The 27793-nt window shown below is 43.8% G+C and overlaps 1 protein-coding gene across 2 annotated transcripts; it reads right to left on the bottom strand.

Annotated features, from left to right (window-relative positions):
• Window positions 1–580: 580 nt before the first annotated feature.
• Window positions 581–27376, bottom strand: TIPRL (TOR signaling pathway regulator). Of its 2 annotated transcripts, none has more exons than XM_047704854.1 (7): window positions 27139–27376; window positions 22535–22714; window positions 21766–21865; window positions 13836–13967; window positions 5580–5675; window positions 3601–3663; window positions 581–2131 (listed from the first exon to the last, which is right to left on the bottom strand). In XM_047704854.1, exons 1-7 carry the CDS (start codon window positions 27240–27242, stop codon window positions 1988–1990), a joined length of 819 nt encoding a protein of 272 aa, XP_047560810.1. In that variant the 5' UTR covers window positions 27243–27376; the 3' UTR covers window positions 581–1987. The 2 variants fall into 2 exon arrangements, with proteins under 2 accessions (XP_047560810.1, XP_047560812.1); XM_047704856.1 differs by having other exon boundaries at window positions 22535–22709; window positions 27139–27289.
• Between the last annotated feature and the right edge of the window lie 417 nt (window positions 27377–27793).

Below are 27793 nucleotides of genomic sequence, written 5' to 3'. Positions count from 1 at the left end.
TTTCAAAAATACTAACTCATCCTATAGCAAACACTGGGGGACTAAAATACCCACAGAAGTACCGGGCAGGGAGAGCCGAGGGAGAGGAGGAACAGAAGCTGAACTGGGGATTACATCCCGGACTCTGTCTATTTACTATAAACATACAATGTAGTATTTGTTTCAGGGGTACAGGTCTGTGAGTCGTCAGTCTCACACAATTCACAGCACTGACCACAGCACACACCCTCCCCAGTGTCCATCACCCAGTCACCCCATCCTACACCCTCCCCTCCTCCAGGAACCCTGTTTGTTTCCTGAGATGAAGAGTCTCTCATGGTTTGTCTCCCTCCCTGGTCCCATCTTGCTTCATTTTTCCCTCCCTGCCCCTGTGATCCTCTGTCTTTATTTCTCAAATTGCTCATAGCAGTGACATATGATAATTTATTCTGGACTGTCTTTAGGTTTTCATGAGAATCTGCCTGCAGAATCTGGCTACAGTGCTGACCAAGTTCCGAACAAAGCACACATGAAAAAAGGATCCCAAACCATTTTTTTAAATTGAGCTTCAGGGGAAACAGAAATAAATGAAATAGCAAAACACAGATCAGTAATTCCTTGTTTATTCTTTTCTTACAAAAAGACACTGGGAACAAATAAATATGAAATGGCATATGTCTTATTTAGCAATGGGCAAATAGAGGCTTTCTGGGTCTTCTCCACAGGAATACACTCAAGGAGCTTCCAGAAGCTCACTCATCCTATCAACTTCCCACCCTCTATAAAAAAGATCAATTCTTTTAATTTCCCACAATTTTTAGCAATGGACTCTGGAAATAAGTCACCTAAACCTGACTCAAGAGACTAAGATAACTGATTCAAGTTAAGAATATATATGATGTTGCCCAGAAACTTCAACTAATGAATATTCTTACAAGTTTTTCATTTCTTATATATCCTGTATGAATAAAGAGTCTATTCTGTTCAAATCCGCATGGCAAATAAAATACAACAGAAGGCTGAGCACAATATATACACTTTTCTGTCCTACGAGAAAAGATTAAATACAGGTATATTTAAAAGACAGTGAACATGCCATGTATTTTCTTAAAGCCAACAAAATCCTGATTTCCTACACCTTGCAGGTGATGCAGCAGAAGGCAAATACCAAAATCACTTGTGACAAAATTTGGCTGATAAAATTAGCTACACAACAGTACAAATTCAATATTCAATGGATTTACTCATTCCAAGGTTGCATGGAAAATGAAGTTAAAAAACGCCAGTACAAGTAGAACCACACCTAAGAAAAAGCACCTAAAGATGAAGGAAGGACAGCTCTGACATCTCCCTGCGGCCAGCGAGCCACGTTCAGGTGCGTCCACGGATAGAGCACCGTCAGTCTGCCCAGAGCCTAGGCTGCTATTCAGTTCTGTGTCTGAAATTTTCTCAAAGACTTCAAAACCCAATTTAAATTTAAAGGGGAAATATATATATATATATATTTGTGTGGGGGGGTAAAGATCACTTACGACATCAGTTTCCTAAAAGGCAACTCACGGCTCTCCAGAAGTGCGCATAAACATCGAAAAGCCCGAAGTAAAGAGCTAGCACATCAACATGCACGATCAGGGACCCCGCGGAAGCCACAAGGTGCTGTGATTCTGTGACTGACACCGACCCTCGGGGTCAGAGACAGTGTCTCACGACGGACGCAGACCATGCCCACTGCATGAGGCACACACACTACCAGTGAGATCGCACTCTGACAGTTAGAAATCCCAACTTAACTCCAGAAAATATAAATCTGGAATATGAATCTGAAGACAGTACAAAAAGCCGTTGAGTGGAACCTGCCTGCAACACTCCTTTGTGTTTTTTTTTTTCCTTTAAGGCTACAGAAAATCTGCACATAAACAAGGCAAGTAATTCTCAGAATAAAAATACCCCCTCCAAATAGCTAAGGTCCCCAGTCAGATTCCACGATGAGTGTATGTTATATCACATTCTATTCCGCAGGTGCACTTTCTTGTGAGTCTGCAGGGTTAGGATCCATTCTTTCTGGAAATAGAAGCTTCTCGCAAACTGCCTCCTTGATCGGTAAATACTGTGATATTTCATTAGGTTCCGTGAAGAGGGAAGGTGAAACGTGCTGGAAAGACAGAAATCGTGTTAGCACAGATTCACTGACCACACCGGTGCTTTTAAGAAATGCTTTGGTTCAAATATTCACAAAGCACACCAATTTTATTTTATTTTTTAGAACAATTTATTTTGGGGGCGGAGGGAGAGGGAGAGTCTCAAGCACAGAGCCCAACATGGGGCTCGACCTCTCGATCCGAGATCATGACCTGAGCCGAATCCAGGTGTCAGACACCCAACTAGCTGCACCACAGAGGTGCCCAACACACCCATTTTAGAAGGAGCTGTAATAGGTTTGTAATATACGTACATGAGGAGCATCATTAGGTGTCTGGATGATAACGGGTATCTCTTGTTACTGAATCATGCAACCTCTTAACGGACGATTTCCTCAAAGCTTACAGGGATAGGTTATTTATAATGCTCCCACACATGTATTAAGAATTCAATACATCTTAGGGTGCCTGAGTAGCTCAGTCGGTTAAATGTCTGCTCCTTTTTTTTTTTTTAATCTATTTGACAGAGCAAGAGAGCACAAGCAGGGGGATCAGCACAGGGAGAGGTAGAAGCAGTCTCCCCACTGAGCAGGAAGCCTGATGTGGGACTCGATCCCACTACCCTGGGATCATAACCTGAGCCGAAAGCAGAAGCTTACCCATCTGAGCCACCCAGGCGCCCCTAAGCATCTGATTCTTGATCTCAGCTCAGGTGTTGATCTCAAGGTCATGAGCTCAAACCCCATGTTGGGCTCCACGTTTAGGGTGGAGCCTACTTAAAAAGATTTTTTTTTTTTTTACTGCATCTTAATCTCATCCTCTTTTACTAATGTTTTTGCACGGTGAAAGCACTAGCCTTTACACAGAGTCAGGATGTGGCCCACGATGGACTCTAAGTGACTTCTCCTACCCACGTATACTCTACATCCACACAGGAATAAGCACGAGCGGTATCAATCTCTCTAATTCACAGCGATATCTGCAAAAAGGTATGACTTTTGAAGCAACCTATTACAGAATCCTACAGATTTGCAGAAGCCCTTTACAAGTCCCAGGAGAGCAAAAAATAAAGAAAATTGGGCCAAAACAAGGTATGGCATAAAATTATCACATTTTAAGGAGAAAGAGAGACTGGGTAGAAAGAAATTACAGGGTGAAAAGGTGCTAAGTGGAAAGAACATGGCACTGGTGCCACTCGCTGACCCACCAACAAACAGCTGTGTGACCTACAGTAAGTCACAGCTCTGGGTCTGTTTCTCCAGAATAAAAAGTGGAAATTAGACTAGAAGATGGCTCTGGTACATACAAAAACTCTAACTGGTTGTGTATTTGAGGTGAGCTCAGGAACGTTATGCTCCAGTAGGATTTATCTTTTAGAGGCTTATTAGGTGAACTGATAGATTCAGGGATCCAGATTTGGGTGGAAACATGCAAAATGAACATTAAAAGTCAACTTCTAAAAACTGGTATTAAAATACTGTACCATTAAATTAGCAATTTTGCTCTCTCGTGATGTATATTCTCGTAACATGTAGGTCTTGTCCGCCTATGTTGAAAAATAAAAAAAGGTTGCAATAAATCTATTTCTATTGTTACAAAATCCTTTCTCTCAAACAGCCCTGCCTATGCCAACAGAATTGCTTACAAAGTAGCAGGAAGTCTGACAAGAATTTTCACGCTGCCATGAGACAATTAATTTTCACCAAGAATTCTTAATTACTAATACCAATCTCTATAAATCACAGTGATATCATATGTAAACAGATTTAATAATTACCATGTAAGAGAAATACAAGCAAAAGTTTAACTTTAAAAACAATATGTATATTTGCAAATGATATGTGCAAGAGATTTTAATATTCATGTTTGGAACTACATCTTTTCCTTAAGCTTTATCGTCACCTATCTACATAACATGGCTACTCTCACGTGTAAAGAAAAAAGGCTTAAATTTTATTCTCTCCCATTTTCGCAAAATTCTTGCAAATTGCTTATTTAATAAATCACATTTTTAGACTTCGACTTTTCCCATTTCCAACTTTTTAAAGTTAGGTTTTAGAAAAAAATTTATTACGGTTTGTTTTTTGGTGAAACATTATTCAATAAAAGAAAAATCACACAAGATTAAACTCCCTTAAAGTTTTAATCTTTTCTATAAATAAATGTAAATTTTAATGTTTAATCAATAACCAGATTACTGCTCACTAAAATCAGATAATACAGAAGTAGAGAGCAACCGCAGCTCCTACAGATAACACTATCTTTTAACATTCAGAAATCTCTACAAAACTTACATATGTTCATACTTCTCAAAATACAAAGCTGAGATGCATATCTTTACACATCAGTTAAATGTCAACTCTCTGCCACTCATTTTTAATGGCGGTCTACTTTCAACCATACGGACGTAAATTAAATAGCTGAAGTCCGTGCCCATGCAGTGAGCAGTAAGCGCCCGCCTTTTCCTTTCGCTGCTACAAACAAGAGCACTGCCACAAACGTCCCTATACATGCGCGTATATATTAAAATTATAAACACACATTACACACACACACACACACACACACACGCTTTTCTGAGGCAGAAAAATACAGCCCATCTTTAGTACTTTGCTACCACTTTTAAAAAAGAAAAAAAAACATAGTTTTTTGAGGGAAGAAACCCTGCCCCCCCACCCCCGAGCACGGGACTTGGGCACCAACCCCGTCTTACTGGGTTTCAAGTCCACTTCCGCCGCTATTCACCGTAGAACCTGGGCAAGTGACCACCTGATGTCTTTGCTGTCGCCGCCTCAGCTATGAACAGAGACGATGACGGCTCTTCTCCCACAGGGTGGTGGTGACAGTCAGTTACCACCACTGCCCTACTGACCCTGGCGGTCTCTTCTCTAATTCACCATTCTACACGATCACAAACCAGAGGTCACAGACCCATTCCGAAAGGACAGGCTGCTATAAACTACCAGAGGAACTTCCATGACTCAATTTTTTAGACACTTTTTGGAAAACCTCGCATGTCGGCAGCTCCTTCAGAGGGAGTACCGAGCTTTCAAACTTCGGCGCGACTATCACAACGCTTGTGTAATACAAACTCCAGGAGGCCATGTGATTGGTATTTTTAATAAAGACATTATATAAGCACTAATATGATGAACAAAGGTAAGAGTTAAGGGACAGTTCTCTTAAACACAGATTAAGTACACATGAGGTTTTTTTAGAAGCATCAGACATGCCCTACTGGGGAGTGTCCTTTAGAAAACATTTTTAGCTACTAGAACTTTCAGAAAAGATGTGCTGTTTCGTTTACTGTGCAGTCAACAGTGCATGTAGAACCCCTACCTTAAAGGTCAGAAGGACTGTCATAAAGTATAAAGCAGTGCTTCCCTTCAAATTCCCACCCAGACAAAGAAACAGCAGAACAATCCCAACGTCAACCAGGGTACTCGTGAAGTCAGAACACACCTCATGGTAAAGTCTTGTTTCATTCATTCTGATAAGCACCCCATCAATTCTCAAGAAAAATCGCAACAGCAGGAAAAAGCTAGAAGGCATCACTCTCTGAAAAAAATAGAAATATTTTAATGAAAATTAAATATGTTATTACTTTGCTAAAAGAAAATCATTTTTTTTGAAAATGAAAATTATAAAGGCATCAGAAAGACTGAATTAGCAGTATACAGAAATCTCTAAACTAGACGTTCTTTGTCATAGCTTCAACTAAGGCTCAATATATTATAAACATCCTGGCTTCAGTTTCCTACAATAAAAAAATATTTTTTGGTCAAAAGATATTGAGGTTAAAGATTTAAAAAATACATTAAGTATTATGAAAATTACAATGGCTGATTTAAGGACACCTGGGTGGCTCAGTGGGTTAAGCCTCTGCCTTCAGCTCAGGTCATGATCTCAGAGTCCTGGGTCGAGCCCCACATCAGGCTCTCTGCTCAGCGGGGAGCCTGCTTCCTCCTCTCTCTCTGCCTGCCTCTCTGCCTACTTGTGATCTCTGTCTGTCAAATGAATAAAATAAAATCTTAAAAAAAAAATCAATGGTCGCTTTAAAAATTGATAGTACTTACAGTAAATGTCAACCCCAGTAATACCAAAATTAAAGAATAACCTATTTCTTTGTTGTTACCTGTGTCTTATTCACTTTACATTAATAAAGAGACCTTAAATAGAATGGTCTAATTCAGTGCAACCAATTAAGTACTATCTCATACAGCCAAAGACTGATTTATCAGACCATTATAACATGTTCTTTTTTTTTTTTTTTACAGATTTTATTTATTTATTTGACAGATTACAAATAAAAGACCATTTCTTTTTTAAAAAGTGCTTGACCATTTACTAAATAAACCTTATTATCTACTAAAGTCCAGTTCTTCTTACAGTAGGTCTTGGATTTATATAGATAAGAAGACACAATCCCAGGGGCACCAGGGTGGCTCAGTCATTAAGCGTCTGCCTGGGGCTCAGGTCATGATTCCTGGGTCTTGGAATAGAGCCCTGCATCAGGCTCCCTGCTCTGCCGGGAGCCTGCCTCTCCCTCTCCAGCTGCCCTGTGCTTGTGTTCCCTCTCTCGTCATCTCTCTCTGTCAGATAGATAAATAAAATCTTTAAAAAAAAAAAAAAAAGACAGAATCCTAACGGTCAGGAAGTTTATCAAAGAGGGAAACAGAGAAGCATGATGTGGGGGGTGGCCAGGCTCAGAAGCACTCAGAGAGAGAAGTGCCTACGTCTGCTGGACAGAGTCAGAGAAGGCTGCGGGAAGCTGACCATGGGAAGAAGAGCCGGGTGGGAAGGAGAGTTTCCACAGAGGCGAGAGCACACATAAGTTCGGAGGCAGGCACCAGCACGGTATCTTCAGGGCATGGCCTGTAACTCCGCACGAGCACAGAGCAGCGTGAACGGGAGTGAAGAAGGAACAGGACAGCCCGTTACTAACAGTGGCTTTACTGCCTAGACCGTCACCAGCCACAGGCCAAGCTCTCCTTCCTTAGGACCCCCCCCTTTTTTAAGATTTATTTATTTATTTGGGAAGGGAGTAGGGGTAAACTCAAGCAGACTCCCCACTGAGTGCAGAGTTCGATGCGGGGCTCATCTCAGGACCCTGAGATCATGACGTGAGCTAAAATCATGAGTCGGGACACTTAACCCGCTGAGCCACCCAGGCGCCCCTGCCTTAGCACCTCCACACACCCTGCGGCCAGACGTGACGCTCACTTATCTCTGGATCTCAGTGTCAATGTCGCTTCTACAGAGCAGCTCTCCTACATTCCATAACCGCAGGTTTCTCCGGGTATCTCCTCCCCATTCCCTACAGACCGACAGATTCATAACTACATCCGTTTACTTGCCTACAGCCCCCGCCCCTCCCCATGACTGCAGGCCCCACAGCAGCGAGAGCGAACAGCGAACAGTGCTGGGTTCACCTCCGCATCCCTGCCGCCTAGACACCCTAGACACGTAGCCGGCACCCCGCGGGCGCTCACCGCGAGAGAGGCTGGAGCTGCCTTTGCTGGAGAAAGCGCTCACGGCCACATTATCCGCACCAGACTTCACAGCAAGACCCAGAATAACGAACTTGGAGGAAGACCCTGACCTGTGACATCTTGCTCCATCACAACTGACTGGGAATCGCACTACCGCTCGACAGAGTGCTACTTGTAATTACTGGAAAGACTGATTGGCAACATTTTTTCAAATTTCCAAATTAGTTGCTAACAGTCACACGGGCACAACACAGCAAGCGATCGCTGCAGCATGGCAGAGGGGAGACTGGGAGTTAGAAGACCCCAGTTCTAGTCCCAATGGCACAATTCAACAGCGTATTTGAAGGCAGCAGGTCTCTTGTAGGAGAAGCTGGGGATTTCTGGGTGTTTTCCTCACACTGAGGAGCAACCGCAGCCTCTGGCAGCTGAGGACCGGGGATGCCCGATACTCCGTAGCACCACAGTCCTACACGACCAAGTCCGGTCCTGCAGCCAGGAAGCCTCCGAATTACCTTAACTGGCCTTCAGATGGGTTAAAACAGAACAAAACAACAATTTATATTGTTCTGACCTTAGAACCTAATTGCATTTTACATATAAATGCAAGATTCACTCAAGGAATGCACTGACCTTGAATGGAGGGAAAGACCACACCCTGCTTCACTTGGAACATTACTTAAGGGCTGTTCACCATTTCTGAAAAATTACATCAGCCACGGCAGTCCTGTGTTGTCTGAGTCCCTCCCTGGTACCTGGCGCCTCCGCCAGCCAAGGCCTCGGCTGCGGCGTTCAGTGAGTCAGTACTCGGACGGAGGTACAGGCCTACGTCGTGGTGTCTTTCAGTGTAGTCACATGATGCACTTACAGACCGAAATACATATCTTATTTTAAATAAATTTCCTCTTATTTCTCTTTTATTTTATAGTTAGGACATTATGTTGGCTTATTGGAAAGAAGGTGGGTTATATTATCTATGAATTACCTTTCAGGGAAGTAAAAGGGAGGGGTGCTTAAAGTATTTGGTAAAACAAAACAAAACAAAAAAAGACTAATGGAGCAATGTGTGTAATTAGGTTGAGACCCACTAATTCAGAGCAAGTCACTAAACCACCCAAGGTCTCCTTCTTCATCTGTAAACATGGGGATGTAAAGAAACAATTCCTTGGGCCATTGCAGCAGGCCTGCATTTCAACAAAAGCCACGTCCGTGCAGGCACTGTCTCTGTCCCTTGAGAGGAAAGATGGGTCCCTACCTGGTGTACTTGCACTTTTGAGTAACACACAGAAGCAAAAGGCGGACAAATTCACTCTTGAGGACTCAGAATGGAACTAACCATTAGCTGTAAAAACCATTACAGAACATAAGGGCATTGTCAGTATTTGGGAGACAGGGAATTTACTTCCTTTGAAAGCTAAAAACTTACACATTAGCATGAAAATAGCTTTCCTTTTCATCTTCCACAGACAAGTCCTATCAGCTATAAATCCTACCAAGCGCAGTATATTAGAATACAAAATCCTAACCTAAAAACAAGCTTTGCTCTAAGAAGCTGATTTAGAAAACAAATCAGGGATGCCTGGGTGGCTCAGTCACCATCCCAGGGTCCTTGCTCAGCGGGGAGCCTGCTTCTCCCTCTCCCTCTGCAGCTCTCCCTGCTTGTGCTGACAAATAAATAAAATCTTTAAAAAAAATTAATTTGTGAAACATCCTGTAGATATAGGTAATGCCACAAACACAAAATTATCAAAACTCCGAAAAACTCCCTGAAGCAAATCCAGACATCCCAGAGCTCACAGTGCACAGAGCTCTAAATCTACTCTTCCTTCCTGGGGATCTGGGCCCAGGAAATTTTCTTTTTTAATTAAAACTGTCTAGGTTTAGAATTAAAAATTAAGATGGTTAAAAAATTTCAAAATCTGAAACAAATAAATTAAAAGCAACCTAAAAGGCTCTAACAATCTCCAGAATGTAAAGTAAGTTACTTTGTTTATATAAGCAGCTTCCACATTTCGGTATCATTTCTTTAAGAGTGTTTTGTAATTATTAAGGAAACCAAAAAACCAAACAATTATAAGCAAATATATTTACAATTCTAAAACAATAACTTTTTAGCGGTTTCCTGGCCAAGGTTAAAACACCAAATAAAGGCAATGAACATTACTACCCTTACCCCAGATGATTCCAAGAATGTTTGGAAAGTGAAAGATCATCTATACAGTTGTCCCCTGAACAACACAGGTCTGAACTGTGCAAGTCCACATATGCCGATTTCTTCTGATCAATCTTCCCTTCTCTATTTTCTCTTCGCTACGATGTTCTTAGTAACATTTTTTCTCTAGCTTTACTATACGGTAAGAGAATAGTACATATAACATGCAAAATAAGTGTAACCGACTGTTCATGTCATCGGTGAGACTTCTGGTGAACAACAGGCCACTGGTGGTTAAGTTTTGGGGGAGTGAAAAGTTGTCCAAAGATTTTCAACTTTTTTTTTTTAAGATTTATTTATTTGAGAGTGTGTGCACACACAAGTAGGGGGAATGACAGTGGGAGAGCAGGGAGCCTGCCCTGGGGTTCCACCATCCCAGGACCCTGGGATCATGACCTGAGCCAAAGGCAGCCACTTAACCAACGGAGCCGCCCAGGTGCCCCAAGGATTTTCAACTTCTAAGGGGGGGGGGGTCACTGGTACCCCTAATTCCTACCCTGTTCAAGGGTCAGCTGTTTATTTCGTAGCTCCAATCAAACTCCTAGCCATGGGGAACGATGTAAGGCAGCCCTTAAAATTTTATACTTATTTTTGAAGGTCCTCAGAGAGCTCTGTTAAACTAAAAATAATCTGAGATGGTTCATATTTTATCTGAAAGCAAGTGGGAAAAATGCAAAGTCAGAAAACGCTCGAAGTAAAAAGGCCAATGAAGTGGCCTCAGGTGAGCTTGCGTGGGAAGCACCCTGCACTCCGGTCCTGCTGCTTCATCATCAGGCAAGGGCCGGCAGCGTGACGGCCTGAAGCTACTGGCAGCTGTCACAAAACCAGCTCAGCAAATACCTCACCGTCATGGTGGTCCAGCACCAGCTCCCTCCCTGGTCTGGCTGGAGAAACTCACACACCTGCAACTCAGATCTGGACCACCTGACCCATTCCCTCCATGTCCACGTGTCTACCCAACTTTCCAGTCCGCGCGCTGCAAGTACGCTACGGACAGTCAGGGGACAAGTATTCTTTGTCCCTGTGTTAGAGATAATCAAATCTCTAATCTGCCTAGGTAATTCTGATAAGACTCCAGGTTTGGGCATCACTGGACTTGAGGTAGGCTCACCTCCATCCCGTCCCCCTTTCCTCCTGTCACCACAGTAGCAGCATCTCTCCTGCCGAAGGCTACCCCTTCCTCTCGTGAGCAAAGGCAGAGTCTGACGGATCCACTGCATGACTGCAAGTTTCTTAGTATCTCTGACCCTCCATTTCTGCTCACTGTGTAGAATCTTCCCAAGGATAAGGAGATAATACAGACACGTACCTAACACGGTGTCTGTGAAATAATAGAAAATACGTATCTTGGTCTCTGTTTCTGGTTCCTGACAGAGGGCTTCAGAAACCCTTGTAAATTCCTAAGTGATAAGAGCACTTAGGAACATCTTTTGTTCTAATGAAGCAAATCTCGGTGAGCACCCAGGTCAGGGATGATCCCCAGAAAGACCAGGCCATGACTAGAAGATGGATTTTCAGTTCCAACCCTCATTTTCCAGAGAAAAGAGTGGATCTAGAAATGGAGTTAATAACTGACCATGCCCATGTGAGAAGCCTTCATAAAATCCTAACATATTCCCCATATTTAAAAAAACAAAAAGCACACACGCTTTTGTCAACCTCATGTCCTCTCATCGGCACATCTCTGTTTCTTCTCATCCAGGAAGCTTTCTGGAAGTCGGGTCTACTCCTTGTCTCCACCTCCGTGTCCTTCACTTACCCCCTCACCATGTAACTTAACACTGCGCTCGCCAAGGTTACTGACAGTATCTTACTTGCTAAAAGCTATAACCAATGTTTTTAGTCTAGGGGACACCAACTCAGTCTAGGATCTCCTTACAGCCTGATGCTGACTTTCACGTCTTCCTCAGCTTCCCAGGCACCACATTCCCGGTTTCTCACCTATACTTTTGTTTACCAGGCTAATCTTTGCTTCTACAGAAGGAACGTCATGTGGGGGCGCCTGGGGGGCTCACTGGTTGGGCATCGGACTCTTGATTTCCACTAAGGTCATGATCTCTGGGGTGTGCGAAGGAGCGCTGCGTGGAGCCCCGCCTCTGGCCCCTCACTCGCCACAGAGTCTGCTGCTGCTGCTTCTCCCTCTGCTCCCCGCGCCCCACTTGTATGCACTCTCTCTCAAATAAGTAAATAAAATCTTTAAAAAAAAATACAATTACACGAGATAAGGGGAGATAAGGGGCTCCTGGGTGGTGAAGTCAGTTCATTGAGGGACTCACTCTTGGCTTTAGCTCAGCAAGTGATCTCAGGGTGGTGAGATCAACCCTGTGTGGGGCTAGGAGAGCTCAGCACGGAGTCTTCTTGAGAGTCTGTCTCTCCCTCTGCCCTTCCCCTACCTGTGCCTGTGTTTTCTCTCAAATAAATCTTTTTAAAAAAATAAAAATAGGGATGCCTGGGCGGCTCAGTCAGTTAAGCAGCTGCCTTCGGCTCAGGTCATGATCGCAGGGTCCTGGGATCGAGTCCCACGTCAGGCTCTCTGGTCAGCGGGGAGCCCCTTTGCCTGCCGCTGTGCTTGTGCTCTGGTTCTCTCTCTCTCTCTCTCTCTGCCAAATAAATACATAAAGTCTTTAAAAATAATAAAAAATTAAAAAATAAAAATAAGTTACACGAGGTAAAAAGAAAGAACATGTTAAGACGAAGTTGCTCCTCAGTTTGAGACTTAGTTACTGTTTACTCTGGTGCACACAGAACACATTTGTGCCCCTCCTCTCCAGCTCCTCCACTGACAAGAACACAGGCGCCCCACATACAGATAAATCAAGGAACAGCCACCTGCTCGGATACTAACGCATACCCAGATAGGAAAACCCTAAGGAACTTCCACATAGTCAATGAGTCACAGCAGGTGGGTGGGCAAGCAGACAGGTTCGTGACTGGGTAAGCTGGAAAGTGAACGAACCTAAATGATGAAAGCTGAACTGGAGGAGGGTTACAGGTGAACAAGGGAGTAAGGCGGTAACAGAACAATTATCTAATGCTAAATAATGGTATGTATTAGATGGTACAAAGAAAACCGTCACTAGTTGCGTGACCTTAGCTAAACCAAACTTTGGGCCTTGTCTATAAAACACAGAAGCTAGCCTAAGTGATTCTCTACACATTCATTACAATTCCAAAATTCTGTGATAGTATAGAAAAACTTGACTTTAAAAAAGTCAAGTTTTGATTTACTGTTTTCATTCCTTATCACTTCCATCACAATACCCACAACCATTATGCTCCCAGCACAATTTCGGAAGCTGGGGCCCTGTGTCTGACAGACTTTGTAAGTGCTATAACTGAGGGTTTAAAAGAAAGTACTTACAGGGTCTGGCAGAGGAATATTTAACTCTGCCCGGGGCAGCTGTTCTGTGCCATACAGAGGAGATGACATTTTAGCTGGTCTTACGGGCTAAGACATGTAATACAAAGTTTCAGTTGAAAATTTTCTATAAAGTGTTAGAAACCCAATTACGACCCAACAGTAAACACGTATGAGCAACTGCTAATGAGCATGTATTATTCTTTTTAAACGTGTCCCACCGATACATTTTAAGTGGAAGTAGCTTGTTCGCCAGACAGAAAAGAACACAAAAGGAGTAAGGAGTTCACGTGTGTCATTTTTGTTTTCCGTTTCTGTGCTCGAGATGGAGGTACAGTCTGTTGATCCTTTCAGTAGCATTTTTAATTCAAAAGTAAAAATTAAGCCATAATTTTCATTCAAATTAAACAGTAAACAAACAAACTACAAAGTAGCCAGGCACCTCTTTTAAAAGTAAATGTTCGGCTAAACTAAAGTTTAGGAATATACTAAGATTTTGTGAATTTATAATGGACATGAAGATGTACTCTAGACCCAAGTGATACTTGACACGATACCATGTTAAGACCATGAGTCTTCTAAGTGAGTCTTGTATTTCTGACCAACAGTGAGAACGGAAGAAGGACGTTAATTTTAAACAAAAAAATCACAGTACTCACAATTTTCACACTCAGGCTTGAAACTCCATGATCATGAAGTTCATCCTCAAATAGGAGAACTTCTTCAAAAAATTTAATCTGTTCTCTGGCTTTCAGTTTCTCTGTATCTATATGATCTGTTGTAGGTACAACCTGAAAGAAAAAATTCAAGAAGGAACACATAAAAATTTAAAGAATCAGAGCCACAGGAAAACTGTTTTCCTACCAGCCTTGTCTTCATAGCCAGAGCACACAGTTCTACTTTTGGGTGTCGTCAGTAGACATGAAAGACGAGATATCTTCCTTGTCCTTGAAAAACTTAAGATACTACAGATAGCGGATACTATAACTTCAGAAAACAAGGGAGTCAAAATTCATCATCTTTCATAAAAGTCAAATTCAAATCAAGTGTTCTGTTATGATTATCAGAAAACTAATCATCTGAAAATTAGCGTGAACTACTATCATAGACGTCCAAAGCAGTTTTGTGCTCTGAAAGTCCACCTCTCAAAAACTGGTTTGGAGCTTTAAAAATCCCCATTAGAATCCTGTTAAATATTTTAGGTTCCCAGCCTAGCTTCCCCAAACCTACAAACAAAATAGTGTTTTAAATAATGAGGAAGTAGGGGCGCCTGGGTGGCTCAGTGGGTTAAAGCCTCTGACTTCGTCTCAGGTCATGATCTCAGGGTCCTGGGATCGAGCCCCGCATCGGGCTCTCTGCTCAGCGGGGAGCCTGCTTCCCCCCCACCCCGCCTGCCTCTCTGCCTACTTGTGATCTCTGTCAAATAAATAAATAAATAAATAATCTTATATAATGATGTAAATAAGAACTTTCACAGATATTGAAGGGGAAACTCTTAGCATTCCGAAGGGCTTTAGAGGACGCTGGCCATTCCTTCGCCGTGTTATTTTGTAGCTCGCAGACACACACATTCACAGCCCAACAAGAGAATCAACAATGTTAAGACGGCAAGTCCTAGCAGTAGCTCAACTAAGTCTAAGTGTCTCCTACAGCTATAGGGTAGGATCTGAGATACCATTCTTTACTGCACCCAGTTCCACTAGAAGATGTTCAGCTTTCCTGTCCCTTGACAGCGCAGTACCATAAACAGGACAACGCTCGTCAAACCGCAGCTGTTCAGGAAGTGCCTGATTCCTTCACTTGCCTCAGCAGCCGTGACGGGGTAATTTGACTCAAGGGCAGAATCGGGAAGTGGAGAGCAGTCTGGGAACTGGACCGGGATTAGAAGAATAGGACGACGGACGCAGGAGACTGCAGGGATGAGGGCGGGAGACAGTTTAAAGGAGTTTTGTGATGTGGGGGAAGGTTATGGTGACAAGCAGTAGCAGTGTGCACTGGAGCCCCGAGAGGTGAAAGCGTGTCCACAGGTCCTCCACGGTCACTCACAGAGTACTCCAGCCCTCCGCAGTCTTTTCCAAAATGCGTCTGCAGCAGGCCTGAGGCCACACACAAGGTGCAAACTGGGAGTGGGAAGGGAGCGGAGGGGCGGCGACGGGGCAGCACATAACCAGCCCCGTGCGCCACCTGCATGTTTGTTTCCCATTTAAGACAAAAGCTGGTGCTTCTAGGACTGCCTAAGAGCATAAAACTTCAGTCAGTATAAACACAACTTCCAAATTCCTCACTTTTTATTTAGCTTTAGTTTGAAGGTACACATTTGTAAGATCCTCCTCATAAAAACATCTGATTTCCAAAAAATTAACCAGTCATTATATCAATTTCCTATCAGTAAATGACTACTCCACTGTTTCGTATAGACCTTCACAAGGGACTGATCAAAAGGAATCTATCAGTTTTGCCATTTACTTGTGCTTATAAAATATCTGAAAGAGAATGACAGAAAATAATTGGATAAAACATTAAGGAATATACTAAGATATATTCATATATGGGGATATTCATTATATTGAATTTATCTATACCGTCTTTTTCATTTGCCAGGAAAAATATGTTTAAAACATATTTTCTCTTTCTCTTTTCTCTTCCTCAACTCTACTTATGTCCTCCCTAAACTCAGGCGTCTGAAAAGAAAGGAGGAAAAAACCCAAAACCAACAGATCGGTTGAAAACAGATCAAACACTTCTAACTTCTAGTATTGTCAGAATAAGGAACTCAGACAAATCCTCTTGCTGAAGACAACTTAAAAGCTGGATGAAAAAACAAAAACTTAAAAACATCAAATGGCTGAGACACCGAAGAATTACTGGACTGAGACCTGAAAGCGGACCGGAGCCCAGACAAAGGGCCAGCGAGGCTGCAGACGGCTGGTTGGGGCCTAGAGGCCTTTGGAATGGCTCGTCCGGGGGAGAGGCTGGACTCTGCCAGTCGTTGGCTCCATCACAGCTCAGCGCTCACCGTGCAGAACGCCCTGTGCCCTCCCTAGTTGGGGATGGTGCGCTAACGCTGCACGGGTTTCACAGCTTCTTATATATACGGGCCTGGAAACTGCAAACACTGGCCCCAAAGCAGAGGTAAGCAAACTAAGACCCCTAGGCCAGCTGTGGCCAAATGTCACCCCATCACCTATTTTTTCCACGAATTGTGAGCTAACAATCATTTTTACATTTTTTAAATCATTGGAAAAAGCAGTTCAGTTAAAAAAAGAGTATTTCATGACCCAAGAAACCCAAATTCATTATATGAACAAACACATGAATCATATGATTTCACTACATGAAAGCCAAATTTCCACGTCCCTCAGTAAAATCTTACTGCAACAAAGCCATGACCATTCACTCGCTCACTGTCTCTGGTTGCTTCAACTACAAGAGCACAGCCGAGCCGCTGCAACGTGAACCCTACAACCCCAACGCCTAAAACCAGCTCCACAGGACGTCTGTAGAACTAAGTCCTTGACCGCGAACACCCTCAGTGCCTCTCAGAAACAACAAAATCCTCTCTGGAGAAAACTATCATCATCCGCGATTTCAACAAAAATACGGAGACATTTAGGAGCCTAGACCCCATGAGCCAGAACCAACAGAAATAAAAAGACAATAAAAGACCCTAGGGAGGGCGCCTGGGTGGCTCAGTGGCTTAAGCCGCTGCCTTCCGCTCAGGTCATGGTCCCAGGGTCCTGGGATCGAGCCCCGAATCAGGATCTCTGCTCAGCGGGGAGCCCGCTTCCCCACCCCACCCTGCCTCTCCGCCTACTTGTGATCTCTGTCAAATAAATAAAATCTTAAAAAAAAAAAAAAAAGAAAAGAAAATGAGGCCGAAGCTGTAAAATAACAATGCACACTATTTTTGAAGGAACTGAAAGTTGAGGTCAAAAATTTCAAATTATACTAGAAAATATTTTTACAAAAGAATTACGATCAGGAGGGATCCTGCTGGAGGGTGCTTGCAACATCTTTCTTTTCCTATATTTCACAACTCATTAAACTGTACCTCCGTATTTTTGGAGTTATTTCACAATCTTTAAAAGGCTTAAAAAACATATGGAACACTACAAACATTCTTAACACCTTTCAGGAAAAGTGAGTCTTATTCACGTCTTTCCAATAAGATCTCCCTCACATCAAATGGAGGTTTATGAGAAGGAACATACTTGACTTATAATTTTTTTTAAATTTATCATATAAAGTTAATTAATGGTAAACGCTAAGAAACCTATGCTAAATTTCCTTTTTAAAATTACTGAAAGCAGCGCATGTGTGTATATACATACAAGATATATATTTATCTTTATATATAAATATATATAAGAAAAAAATTTTTCTTTTTGTTTCTGTAGTACATACCCTTAGGAACATATTGTAAAATTACTGTTATACAGTGACTTTTTTTTAAATGAAGATATAACTTCCATACTATAAAATTCAATCTTTGACAGTGTACAATTCAGTGGTGTTTTAGTTTTCTCACAAGACTGTGCAGTTCTCACTGCTACCTAACTCCAGAACCCTGCATCATTCCCCCAGAAAACCCCATACCCACTAGCAGTTACGCTTCCTTCTCCATTTCATACCCTGGAAACCACCACTCTAACTTCTGTTTTTCTAGACTCGTCCCTTTGCAAATCATCCTAGAGCACCCACGGGTGTTTTGTGTCTGGCGTCCTTCCCTCAGCCTGCTTCCGAGGCTCACCCCTGCAGCACGCGACCAGCACTTTGTTCCTTGTTCAAGGCCAACTAACACTCCACTGTCCAGACACACCAGTTCTGCATATTCACTGATGATTACTTAGGTGTCTTCCACATTTTAGCTATTTTGAATAACGCTGCCGTGAACAGCTGGGGACAAGTTTTTGCATGGGGACAGGTTTTCCAATTCTCTTGCGCATCTACTGAGGGAGTAGAATTCCTGTATTATATGGTAACTCTATGTTTAACCTTTTCTTTTAATTGCAGCCAAAAGTAACATATAACATGAAATCTACCATCTTAGCCATTTTTAAGCCTACAATTCAGGAGTGCTAACTGTATTCACACTATTGTCAAAGAGATCTCTAGAATTTCTTCACCTTGCCCAACTGAAACACTGCTAGAACTGTTAACCCACGTCCCTGTGATAAACAACTCTATCAGCTGCGGTACAGTATGTGCAGCTCCTTCTGCCTTTAGACGTAACAAAATCCATTCATTTCCAACGTTTAAGTCTGTACATTTCTCCCTAAAAATGTACTTTGGAAAGCTCGAGATACTGAAGATGATATATAAATGGCCACTCAGCATGAGAAGATGCTCAACGTCACTAATCGTTAGAGAAACGCAAACTAAAACCCCCCGACATCGCTGACAGGAATGTAAAGTGGGGCGGCCACTGTAGAAAACAGTGTGGAGGTTCTTCAGAAGGTTAAAAACGGAACTGCTGTGCCATCTAGCAGCTCCACTTCTGGGTGTACATCCAAAACACCCAGAGCAGAATCTCAAAGCGGGGTGTGACGCCTCTGATCACAACAGCACTATTCGCAATAGCCAAGGACAAGCAACCTACATGCTCACGACAAACGAGGGGAGGCAAAGCACGGCCTCCATCTACAGAAATACTACTCAGCCTTAAAAAGGATGGAAAGGCTGACACGCGCTACGCTGATGAACCCTGAGGACGCGATGCTAAGTGAAATAAGCCAGTCACAAAAAGACAAATATTGTAAGATTCCACTTATGTGAAGTATCTAGAGGTCAAATTCATAGAAACAGGAAACAGAATGGCGGTTGCCAGGGACTGGGGGAGGAGGAAATGAGGAGTTACTGTTTAACAGGTACAGAGTTTCAGTTTTTCAAGATGAAAAAGTTTTGAAAATTGGCTGCACAACATGAATAAATTTAAATTACCATATAGAGAAACTGTTAAGACGATAAACTTTATGTTTTTTACCATGGTAAAAAAAAAAAGAAAGAGAAAAAAAATGCTCAAAATATCAAATCACACTGAATAAGCTGACAAATGTTCCGACATGCTTTAAAAAAGAATGCTTTTTTTAGGGGTGTCTGGGTGGCTCAGTCGGTTAAGCACCTGACTCTTGGTTTCACAGGTCATGATCTCAGGGTCGAGCGTCAGGCTCCAGACCCAGCGAGGAGTCTGCTTAAGGATTCTCTCTCTCCCTCTTCCTCTCTCCCTCCTCTGGCTCACACTCTCTCTTTCTCTCACTCTTTCTCAAACAAATGAATACATCTTTTTAAAAAATACGCTCTTAAATGCATGGATATTATACACGTTTTATTCGTAAAGGGCAATACAGCTACAAGGGCGGTCTTCCACTTCCACTCTCCTGCAAAGTCAACTGATCTAGTCAACGAGAATGAAGAAAATGACCACATGTTGCCAGGCACACATTAGGCCTCTGACTTCGTAACACTCTTACGCCGTAATCTCAGAGGTGTTCTGAGGGCGACCTGGCTAATAATTAGCGAGGGCAGATCTGTGACCAGCACAACTCTACGGCTGGCTCTCGTCTCTTACACTATGCTACAACTCAAATAATCTGTGAAACAGCCCAAAAAGAGTGAGAAAACACTACACACACACACACACCCCCAAGCAGCCCCCAGCAATTAGACGGCAAGGATATAAGGGCAAAAGGAAAGGTTTCATTCAAACACCTCATTCTCTGACATTCTTACCATTTATATAAAGTATATTTTCCTCCGCAGGCATATACTTCCTATACACACCAGGGCTTTTGTTTCCAGAAAGGGTGGAAGAATTGAAATTTAAAATCGCAAGTAATATTACAGGGCAAAAAATTCTTAAGAAAGCCAAATGTAAAAAATGTTCCAATGGCGTGATCTTCCACATACAACAAACATGCTTAACCATAAGCTACAGCTTCGGTATTACGTTATTAAGAGACACGTACTTCAAGAGCTTAAACCCACTTCTTCATCCACAAAATGAGGATAAGCGTGCCGATGATACAAGGTCATTCTGAGGATTAAGCAACAAAGTTCTAACAATTCTGCCTAGAAAATGGTTACTCAATTTTTTAAGGCAATAAAGGAACAACGTATTCATCAACTTGTAAGGCATCATTCCTGCAAAGAGTTAAAATGAGTTCCCATTTCCTCACTCCCAGCAATGAAATAGCAAATGAACTTTGTTCTTTACAAAGGCTTTGACTCAGGAGAAGAAAGGAGAACATTATTACGAAGTATCGAGGGTCTGAACTAACCTTGCTGCCCATTAGACCATACAGGAGGGATCTTTGTCTGTTTTCTGCTGCATCCACCGCTCCCAGAATGTGTCTAGCTTAGAGGAAGAGCTCAAGAATGAAGGCGTGAGTGAGTGAATGAATGAATGCACAAATGTCCTCTCAAAAAATGCATGTTTGTCTTGGAAGCAGCAGAGTAAAACAGTTAAAGCTTGGGTTACAGGAGTGTAGGAAACGAAGAGAGCGGAGTGGCTGCTATGAACTTCTGTCTTCCCAAGACTCCAAAAACTTCTGCAGAGACAAGGTGCCCATGCACAGCTCTGGCTCCTTAACACTCCTGCCTAACCGCCAACATACGATCTGGGTCTCCAATTATCACTTTATTTCCACTAAAGTAACTTTCTTCTCTGTAACTGAATGTGATAGACACTTGCAACCCAAGCCAAATTTTCTTCATTTCAAATTGCAGGATGTCAAGATGCAGCCAAGTTCCCAATCTGAGACCTACAGGTTCTACTTTCCCAGTGTCAGGCACCATGAAGTGACGCTCCATCTCTTCTCAAGCTCTCTGGTTTACACGGCTGCACTATTAACATGGAGCTGGAGGGTTTCCTGAGCGCGTTCCCACAGATAAGCTCGTGTCAAAACTCTGCTATTGAGGCTATTATCTCTGTTTACCCAGTTTACTAATAAAATTGAGACTCGGGGTAAGTACCTGCCTAGAGTCATAACCAGGCTCAGAGACAGTGCAGCAAGACGAACACCGGAGCTGTCTGAGCACAAGTCCGTCTGTCCACCCGTCTGTTCAGCTGTGAAACCGCAAGCTACTAACTAGCAGGTTTTGTCTACATCACCCAATTCAATACACCAAGGGCAGACACGCATTTTTTTTTTAAGATTTTTTAAAAATTTTATTTATTTTGACAAACAGAGATCACAAGTAGGCAGAGAGGCAGGAAGAGAGAAGGGGAAGCAGGGCCTCGATCCCAGGACCCCGGGATCACGACCTGAACCAAAGGTAGAGGCTTTAACCCACTGAGCCACCCAGGCACCCCCAGACACACATTTTAATTTGAGAGTGAAAATGATAACATTAAGGCAGTTTGCCATTGCTACTAAACATATTTTTGGAATAAAAATTTTTCCCCTATGGCCTTGCTCTTTTCTGTTTATAATCAGTAAGCAAAATCCCTTTGCATTAGGTTCTGAAGCTTCCCTCGATAGAAAGCAGGATGAAAGCAGCAGCAAAAAAAAGCCAAATTGGGGAGCTCTAATGCTGACACTGTCCAAGACAATGAATGACTTGATCATAAAAGGAGAAAATAAGACTCACCTTTAACTTAAGTGACTCTCCAAGCAGCGTTCCCTTGTAGTCTGTGGTGTAGGTCCAATCGTACGGTTTAAGAACGTCTTGGGAGTGCTCACCCTCCGTCCTCGGAATCAAAGAAAGAGGATCAGATTCAATGGCGCAGAATACAGATCACCTGCGCTCACGGACACACCAGATTACATTCTACGAGTGATACAAACATTCTAATTGATACATATTCTTATCATAATTCACCAAAGCAAGATCGTTCTTGCTTTTTCTGCATATTTATTGTTACTAAACTTTTCATATGCTGATATAGTCTCTCCAATTAGTCTGTACACTGCCTGAGGACATGGTTTAAAGACCTGTACTTCTCTTTATCCTCCAAGGTACCTGGTACATAATTGGCACAAAGTAAATAACTGCTAATTTGATATCAGAGGAAATACATGTTTCTCTATTTCAATGCCCCCTACATTTACGATGCAAAACACAAGTAACTATTTTTCTTCAAAAGCAAGAACAGAACAGTACACGGTGTACTGCCTCTTCACTGAAGGACACCCCAGGTTCAAAAACGTCACCTTACTAGCTCAGCTCCACTGTAATTCAACTGAACTCAGCAAGTATTCAAGATCTCCACTTTACGGGTGAGAAAAATGAATCCTAGAATGATCCAACTATCAAGTATGATAATAATACTTGCCTTTCACTCTAATAAAAGACACATATCATGAAGGTTTTTTCAACTCTTCTCTTTCATTTAACCCATACCCTTCTAGATTCTCACCTGCTCTCCTGCCACTCTTCAGCACAGGCTACTTTAAGCATTCCTTGATAGTTGTTTACACATCGTAATGCATCTGTAGCATTGAACTCAATCCCGAAGCCAGAGCCGTGCTGGATTCTCAGGACGTTGTCTCCAAACATCATTTCAGGGAGAGACGGCATGTGCAATTCATCGGCTAACCTATGCATAACCAAAAGTCAGATAATAGTTCCAATACGGGTATAATTACAAAGTGGGCAACAGAGGCAAAAGTTTACATGTGCTCTGAGTGACGTTCTAAGGGACCACAACGAAAGCAGAGGCCTTCAGTGCAAGTGTTCTACAACAGCAACTTTAGCAGATCAGAAGGCTTTCATGTCAATTTTCTTTTCTAAGACTTCCGGATTTTTGAACAGCTATGCAGCTATTATAAAACTAAATAAAATAAAAATAATAAAAAACCCTGCATGAAAAAATTAAACAATGGAAAAAAATACTGATTCTTATTAGAAACATCTATTTCATTCCTGGATCACCAAAGACCCACCCCTATCAAGAATAAATATGGGTCCTGATTCTACTATGACTGCCTAGGAGATGACCTAATGTACCAAAGTCTCATGTTTCCATAAGGTTCATGTTTCTGGTAGACTTTTTGTTCTTATACAACAATTATATTAATTATAGTTAAGATATTAACTACTATATTAACTAAGAATTATAGAAGATAGCACTTAAAGAGACTGTCTCTTGTAGATTGTAGGAAAACAACCTTTCCAATAAAATTCTCAACTTGTCCCAAGTTTTAAAGGGTGGTCATGAAGAAGGCAAAAGCAGCAACGCTGATGAGGGAAACCGGCAGATGCTTACACGGCTTTCTGGAAGGACTGTGTCAATTTACATTCTATCCCCCGAGGCACCAATGAAACAAAAAGTACCAAGAATTTAATCAAACGGATATCCTGACTCAAAATATCAGTTCTGGAAATCTATAATAAAGAAATAATCCCCAATGCAGAAACGAGCTATACAAATTAATACTCATAACCATCTTCTTTATAATAATAAAAAAGAAATACTCAGAAAATCCAATCATAAAGAAATAAATGGTTATGTATACTATAGTATATTCATACAATGAAATATTATAGAATCATCAAAAATGTTTAAAGAATAAATATAATAAAATAGGAAAAATGGTTATGATACAACAGTAAGAAAAACTGGACACGTTTGTTTATTACATCTGTGTGTATGTATGTGTGCACATCAGGGATCTAACATTTTAAGTTGCACACCTTTAGTATGATACCTAATAATGTTAATTTTTCATCGCAAATTTAAGTAAAATTTATTCTTAGTTATTAGGAAACAGAAAATATTAAGTACTAAAGAAATTAACACTCCTTTGTTCATTGTAACACTACTGACAATAGCCAAGATGTGGAAACAACCTAAGTGTCCATCCATACCACAGAGGGGTGGATAAAGAAAATACGGTTTATACATGCAACAGAATACAATGCAACCTAAAAAAAAGGAAGGAAAGTCTGCAATATGGAACAACATGGATGAACCTTGTGGCCATTTTGCTAAGGGAAAAAGCCAGTTGCAGAAAGACAAATACTACATGATCCTACTTTTATGAGGCGTCTACAATAGTCAAATCTGGCAGTGTCTGGGTGACTTAGTCGGTTAAATGACGGATTCCTGATTTTGGCTCAGGTCACGATCTCAGGGTTGTGAGATCAAGCCCCAAGCGGGGCTCAGCACTCAGCACAGAGTCTGCTTGAGATTCTCCCCCCAGCCCCCGCCTCTGCCCCTGAAATACAGATGGACACGCTCCAGAGACCTGCTGTACAACACCGGACCTGCAGTTAACAAGAACGCACCGCACACGTAAGCATTTGTTAGGAGGGGAACTACAAAAGACCCTGAACAGCCAAAGCAATCTTGAGAAGAAAGACCAAAGCTAGAAGTAAACTGCTCCCTGATGTCAACCTATACTACAAAGCTACAGTAACCAACACAGGATGGTGTTGGCACCAAACATACACTGATCAGTGAAACAGAACGGAGAGTCCAGAAATACGCCCACACGTATGCAGCGCTTGAGCGGCTCCGTGGGTTAAGCTTCTGACTCTTGGTTTCGGCTCCCCTCATCGTCTCAGCATTGTTGAGACTTAGCCTCGCAGGAGGTGCTGCAATCAGAGAGGGGCCTGCTTGAGATTCTCCCTCTCGCTCTCCCTCTCCGCCTGCTCGCGTGTTCATTCGCAGGATCTTCCTCTCGCTCTCGCTCAAGTAAGTAAATCTTTAAACCCACACCTACAAGGTTATTAATCTTCAACAAAGGAGGCAAAAACATAAAATTAGAAAAAACAGTCTCTTCAATAAGTGGTGCTGGGGGAAACTGGAAAATCAAAAAAATGAAACTGAAATGCAAAAAAAAGGAAACAACCACTTTCTTACACTGTACACAAAAATAAATTCAAAATAGATTAAAGATGTAAATGTAAGACCAGAAACTATAAAACTACCAGAAGAAAACATGAGGCAGTAAGCTCCCTGACATCAGTCTTGGCAATACATGGTGGCTCTGTCTTCTCAACCAAAGGCACAAAATCAAAAATAAATAAATGGCACTATACGACACTAAAAGTCTTTGCAGAGTGAAGGAAACCATCAACAGAATGAAAAGGCAATCTACTAAACAGGAGAAGATATCTGCAAGTGATACAACTGATAAGGGATTAATATCCAAAATACATAAAGAACCCACACAATCAATACAAATTAGAAATGGGCAGAGCAGCTGAAAGACATGTCTCCAAAGACAACACAGAGACACATGAAAAGATGTTCAGCATCACTAATCATCAGGGAAATGCAAATCAAACAACAATGAGTGCCACCTCACACCTGTGAGAATGGCTATCATTAAAAAGAAAAATAACATGCAAGGGCCATGATGCAGAGGAAAGGGAACCCTCCCTACAGTGCTGGTGGGAATGCAAAGTGGTGCAGCCACTATGGAAAAGAATAAGGTTCCCCCAAAATTAAAAACAGAACTACCACAGAATCCAGCAATTCTATTTGAACCAAATAAAAACACGAATTTGAAGAAACATATATAAGCTCATGCTCACTACAGCATTATTTACAACAGCCAACATATGACCACAACCCAGGCATCCAGCGAGAGACGAACGGACAACGACAAATACAGACAGACCAACACACTACTTCCAAGGAAAAAACTACAAAGTTCTGATGGAAAAAAAAAAAAACTGTTAAGGATATAGATCTCATGTTAAGTATGCCCACTACAATGAAACGAAATTTTTATAAAGAAAATATTAAATACTTAAAAGATTTAATAAGATGAAGACGGAGTGTATTGGAATAAATTTTAATAAAAAACATCCAATTAAACAGATCTTAACTACTCCACTGATTAATGCATATAAAATAATACAAGACGGGATTCTCTGAATTTGCCCCAATATATCTGGAGAAATCTGGCGGCCTTACAAAATATCCCAGTTGTGTAAGTAAAGTAATTACTACTTTACACTACTAACCATCCCTTCATGCCTCTCTCCCCTGGTCGCCTTCCTTGGCCTAAGTCTTAGAACACCAGCGTGGCCTTGGGTGCCGCCCCGCACCCTTCCCCCTTCCCCCTTCCCGGACGACTTCTGCAGGAGCTCATCCCGCCCGCGAGGCTGCAGGTGTCAACCCGAAGCTGATGACCCCCAACCCCGCACCCAGGCGCACTCAGGCTTCCCGAGTGCCCAGGGAAACGCCTGCTACGTCCCCGCTTGCGGCCCCGCACAACTCAGAGCTGGACAGTCTGACCTGCGGCTCTCTCCGGCGGCTGCCGCCATCTGGGCCGCGTCCCGCTTCCCAGCGGCTCAATCACGAAGCTTCCCGGGCCGCGGCCCGAGCCAGAAACCCCGCAGTCCGCACGGACCGCTCCTTCCTCCTCCCGTCAACCGGCCGGCAGGGCCAGGTGCGCCCTTCCAGCGGGTCTCCGCAGCCCCGCAGCCCCCGCCGTCACCGCCGGAGAAGTCCCGCAACGCGCGCACCCGACAGCGTCGCTCCCCGCACGGAGTCGCACGGAACACACTCGGCGGCCGCGCTCCCTGCCCGCGTCCGCGCCGCCACCCCACGGAAACGGCTCCTCGAACCAGCGCAGGCTCGCAGCGCCCCCGCGGTCCGGCTTTCCACGCGCCCGACGCCCCGCGGTCCCGCATCACAAACGCCTCCCGGCCGCGTCCCAGCGCCCGAACCTGCCCGGACGCCGCGCCCCCGTCTCGGGGACTCCAGGGCACAAGGCCCCGTCTGTCCGTCCGTCCGTCCGTCCGTGGACGCGCTCCCTGGAGGCGGCGGCCCTTCCGTCTCCCGCGTCTCGGGCGACCCGCCCGACCCGCCAACCCCCGCCGCGCGCACCCCCGGCGCCGGCGTCGGGCATCGCGCATCGGTCTGAGGCGCCCGCCGGTCGCTCTGCTCGGAGCCGGCCGGAGCGACAGCGGCGGCGGCGGCCGGACCCCGGCGGGGCACAGGCGGCCTCCCGGCGCTCTCGGGCCCCCCGCCCGCCCGGCCGCCGCCGCCCGCCCGAGCCTCACCGCTCCACGTCCGCCGACTTCATGATGTGCGTCTTGGCGGCCGTCAGCTTCCAGGGCCCGAAGGAGAAGTCCTGGTGGCTGCTCTGGAAGCCGTGGATCATCATGGCCGACGCGGCGCCGCGCGGGCCTCACGGAGCGCGCTGGGACAGGGCGGCAGCGGCGGCGGCCGACCCCGGGTCCTCCGCCTGCGTCCGGCCCAGCCCCCTCGGCTTCCGAGCCGTTACCATGCCCGGCCCCGCCCCGCCCCGCCCCCTGCGGCCGACCCGGACGCCCGCCCACCCTGCCGCCGCCTCCGCGCCTGCCACTTCTGCTTCCGGGACCCGCTGACCGCGTTGCGTGACCCACGTCTTACGTCACGATGTCCCGGAAGCAGGAAACGGGAGCTCGGCTGAGGGGCGGGGCTTGATCGGAGATGTGGCCGGGGGCGGGGCGCCCCGCCCGCTGAACTCGCTGGGTGACGTCATCCGGGAGAGTTTCACTGGACGCCGGGACGGGGTCGGATCTCCACGGACGCCGCAGATCGAGGTCACCGCCGTGCGTGTTGGCAAACCGGGGTGGGAGGGAATGTCCCGCATTTTCCTTTCGAGGCCGAACCCAGGAATCCCGTAGCACTTAGGGGCGGCGTCGAGCGGCGCGTGGCTCAGGAGGGTCGTCG

This window comes from Lutra lutra, chromosome 15 (genome assembly GCF_902655055.1).
Source record: "Lutra lutra chromosome 15, mLutLut1.2, whole genome shotgun sequence".
Taxonomy (NCBI): domain Eukaryota; kingdom Metazoa; phylum Chordata; class Mammalia; order Carnivora; family Mustelidae; genus Lutra; species Lutra lutra.
This window is presented reverse-complemented; position numbering and strand designations above follow the sequence as displayed.

Coding starts and splice junctions, on each gene's coding strand:
- TIPRL (XM_047704854.1), bottom strand. CDS start 27,242: ATGATGATCCACGGCTTCCAGAGCAGCCACCAGGACTTCTCCTTCGGG. Junction 22,715..27,138: donor AAGTCGGCGGACGTGGAGCG/GTGAGGCTCGGG, acceptor GGTTATGCATAG/GTTAGCCGATGAATTGCACA. Junction 5,676..13,835: donor CAAGCCTGAGTGTGAAAATT/GTGAGTACTGTG, acceptor TATTTTTTTCAG/AGAGTGATGCCTTCTAGCTT.